Genomic DNA, 3,190 nt, shown 5'->3' on the forward strand with positions numbered 1-3,190 from the left:
ACAATCACTCAAACTGTAGAGAGATGGAAATCATACTTGGTAAACACTATGAACTGAAAACAAAAAGCAATAGAAAATTGAGAAATAGACAATTTGTAGATGGAGTAAAGAAAACACTGCACTTGGTCACCAATGGATGGCATTGTCTCAAAATTACTCAGGAACCTTGAGGTAATGGTGTCACAGATTACAATTGGAGAGAGTTAAGTGTGAATAAAAGACAAATGGGACATGGTGTGGACTCAGGATAACAAACTCTCAGTGTGCAAAAGAACAAGATTCTGAACAGACACGACACATACAACATAAAATTAAACCAACTAACTCCACGCTTTGCTCTAAATGTAAGACCGCATTCTTGGGCTAGAATTCTTGGCCTCCCTTGCATGTGAATAACCAATAAACATGCTATATGAATATTTAATTTTTTGTCTGTTGTTGCCAGGACTTTATATTACTGGATCAGTGATAAATCACTCTCTTTGTCTAGCATATAATTAAGACAAATTATTCCCCTGAAATTATTCCCATGACATGAATTTTACAACCATCAACTGATATCTCAACCATGATATCCTTTTTTTTTTATATATATATATATATATATAATATTGTGTGCTTACTTATGTCATATTATACATGCTTTATATGCCTTTTTAGTCCAGTCTTTGGCTCTATCCAGTTGATGTTGTTTACATCAATAAAATAGATAAATTCAAATAAAAAAAAATAATCAGAAAAACAATAAAAACAAGTATGCTGCCATATTGCTCCTATTACTGATACAATAAATGTTCGTATGTTTCTTAGATTTATTAGCTTTTGACTTTCTTTTGTTTTAACAGTAAAGTGATAGTTTTCACTGATACTTACTGAACTTTAATCACGGGCAGCAGCTTCTAAAGAACCTTCAGTTTTTCAGCTTTATTGTTTTCTCCAACAAATGTATTAATATCAAACTTCTCCAGACTCTTCTCTGATGTCAACAACACAAAACCTACAGCTGACCACTGAGATGAAGAGAGTCTGGCTTCACTTATTGTTCCAGATTTCAGATACTGTTGTATTTCCTCCACTAGTGACTGGTCACCCAGTTCATTCAGACAGTGGAACAGATTGATGGATTTCTCTGGAGAGTCAATGGTCCTGATCTTCTCCTTGATGTACTCAACTGTTTTCTCATTGCTGTCAGAACTCCTTCTTCTCAGTGTCATTAGTCCCTGAAGGAGAATCTGATGAGACTCCACTGACAAACCCAGAAGGAAGCGCAGGAAAAGGTCCAGATGCCCATTTTTACTCTGTAGAGCCTCATTCACGGCTCTCTCATGGAGCTCAGAAAATGAAACATATTCTGGTAAATCGAGTTTAGACCAGTTCTTAAACATAGACAACAAACCTGGTTTAGAGACTGGGTCAAATACATTTCTGTTGTTGTTTGTGAAGCAGAGGTGCACATATAAAGCTGCTAGATGTTCCTGAACACTCAGATGAACAAAGCAGAAGACTTTCGCCTGATACAGGCCTGACTCCTCTCTGAAGATCTGAGTGCACAATCCTGAGTACACTGATGCTTCTGTCACATCAATGCCACACTCTCTCAGGTCTTTCTTATAGAAGATCACATTGCCTTTCACAAGCTGCTGAAAAGCCACTTTCCCCAGTTTGAGGATCATGTCTTCATCTGTCAGGTTCTTCTTATAGTCCTTCTCATGTTTGATGTTGGACTGAAGGATCAGGAAGTGTGTGTACATTTGAGTGAGAGTCTTGGGAATCTCTCCACTCTCTGCTTCACTCAACATCTTCTCTAGAACAGTGGCTGAGATCCAGCAGAACACTGGGATGTGGCACATGATGTAGAGGCTCCTTGATGACTTCAGGTGTGAGATGATAGTATTGGCCAGACTCTGATCACTGATTCTCTTCCTGAAGTATTCCTCCTTCTGTGGCTCATTGAAGCCTCGTACCTCTGTCACTCGATGGACACACTCAGAGGGGACGAGATCGGCTGCTGCTGGTCTAGAGGTGATCCAGATCAGAGCAGAGGGAAGCAGATTCCCCGCAATGAGGTTCGTCAGCAGTACGTCCACTGATTTCTTTTTGTTTACATCTCGTAGAGTCTCATTCCTTTGAAAATGTAAGGGAAGACGACACTCATCCAGACCATCAAAGATGAACAACACTTTATATTTGTCACTAGATATTTCCATTTCTTTTGTTTCAGGGAAAAACACATGAAGAAGATCTGAAAGACTGAACGTTTTGCCCTTCATCAGATTGATCTCTCGAAAAGGTAGTGGAAATATGAGCTGGACGTCCTGATTCACTTTGCCTTCAGCCCAGTCTAGGATGAACTTCTGCACAGAGACTGTTTTTCCAATGCCAGCGACTCCCTTTGTCAGCACAGTTGTGATGGGTTTGTTTTGTCCAGGTAAAGGTTTAAAGATGTCATTGCATTTGATGGGTTTGTCCTCTGTTGCTGCTCTCCTGGATTGTGTCTCAATCTGTCTCACCTCATGTTCATTACAGATCTCTCCACTGTCACCCTCTGTGATGTAGAGCTCTGTGTAGATCTCATTCAGGAGTGTTGGGTTTCCCTGCTTTGCTGTTCCCTCATTCAGACACTTAAACTTCTTCATCAGATTTGATCTAAATGTGTTGAGGACTGTGGATAAGATATTTGACTGTAAGACAGACAGAAAACAGGTCCTGAGCAAGATTTATACATTGCTCAGTTCATACCATGAGACCAATCTGGACATTCTGAAACACAAGTGGGAAACTGACTTGGATGAAGACATATCGGACGCGGTCTGGCAAAAGGTAGTACAGAATATTCATTCGTCTTCAGTGTGTTTGAGGCATGCTGTTATCCAGTTTAAAGTGGTACACCGTCTGCATTGGTCCAAAGACAAATTGTCCAAGATCAAGTTGGACCTGGACCCTGCATGCGATCGGTGCAAACAAACCCCGGCTACACTTCTACACATGTTTTGGACTTGTTCGAAGCTTCACGGATACTGGCTATCTATTTTTGATACATTTTCCTAAATGTGTGGAAAGACTGTGCACCCGTGCCCTTTGACTGCACTATTTGGGGTGATCAAGGTGGATGCTTCTTTGAGCGGGTGCCAGGTGAACATGATCGCTTTTTGTTCCTTGCTAGCTAGAAGACTTATTTTGTGTAGGTGGA

General features: G+C 40.4%; 1 protein-coding gene across 1 annotated transcript; it reads right to left on the reverse strand.

Moving 5' to 3' along the window:
* Positions 1-892: 892 nt before the first annotated feature.
* Positions 893-2,838, reverse strand: LOC309491520 (NLR family CARD domain-containing protein 3-like; the record flags this gene model as incomplete). The annotated part of the gene is made up of 2 exons (XM_082190567.1): positions 893-2,681; positions 2,785-2,838. 2 exons carry the CDS (start codon positions 2,836-2,838, stop codon positions 900-902), a joined length of 1,836 nt encoding a protein of 611 aa, XP_082046693.1. The 3' UTR covers positions 893-899.
* Between the last annotated feature and the right edge of the window lie 352 nt (positions 2,839-3,190).

The sequence above is a fragment of the Leuciscus leuciscus genome, assembly GCF_965113295.1.
Source record: "Leuciscus leuciscus genome assembly, contig: HAP1_SCAFFOLD_321, whole genome shotgun sequence".
NCBI lineage: Eukaryota > Metazoa > Chordata > Actinopteri > Cypriniformes > Leuciscidae > Leuciscus > Leuciscus leuciscus.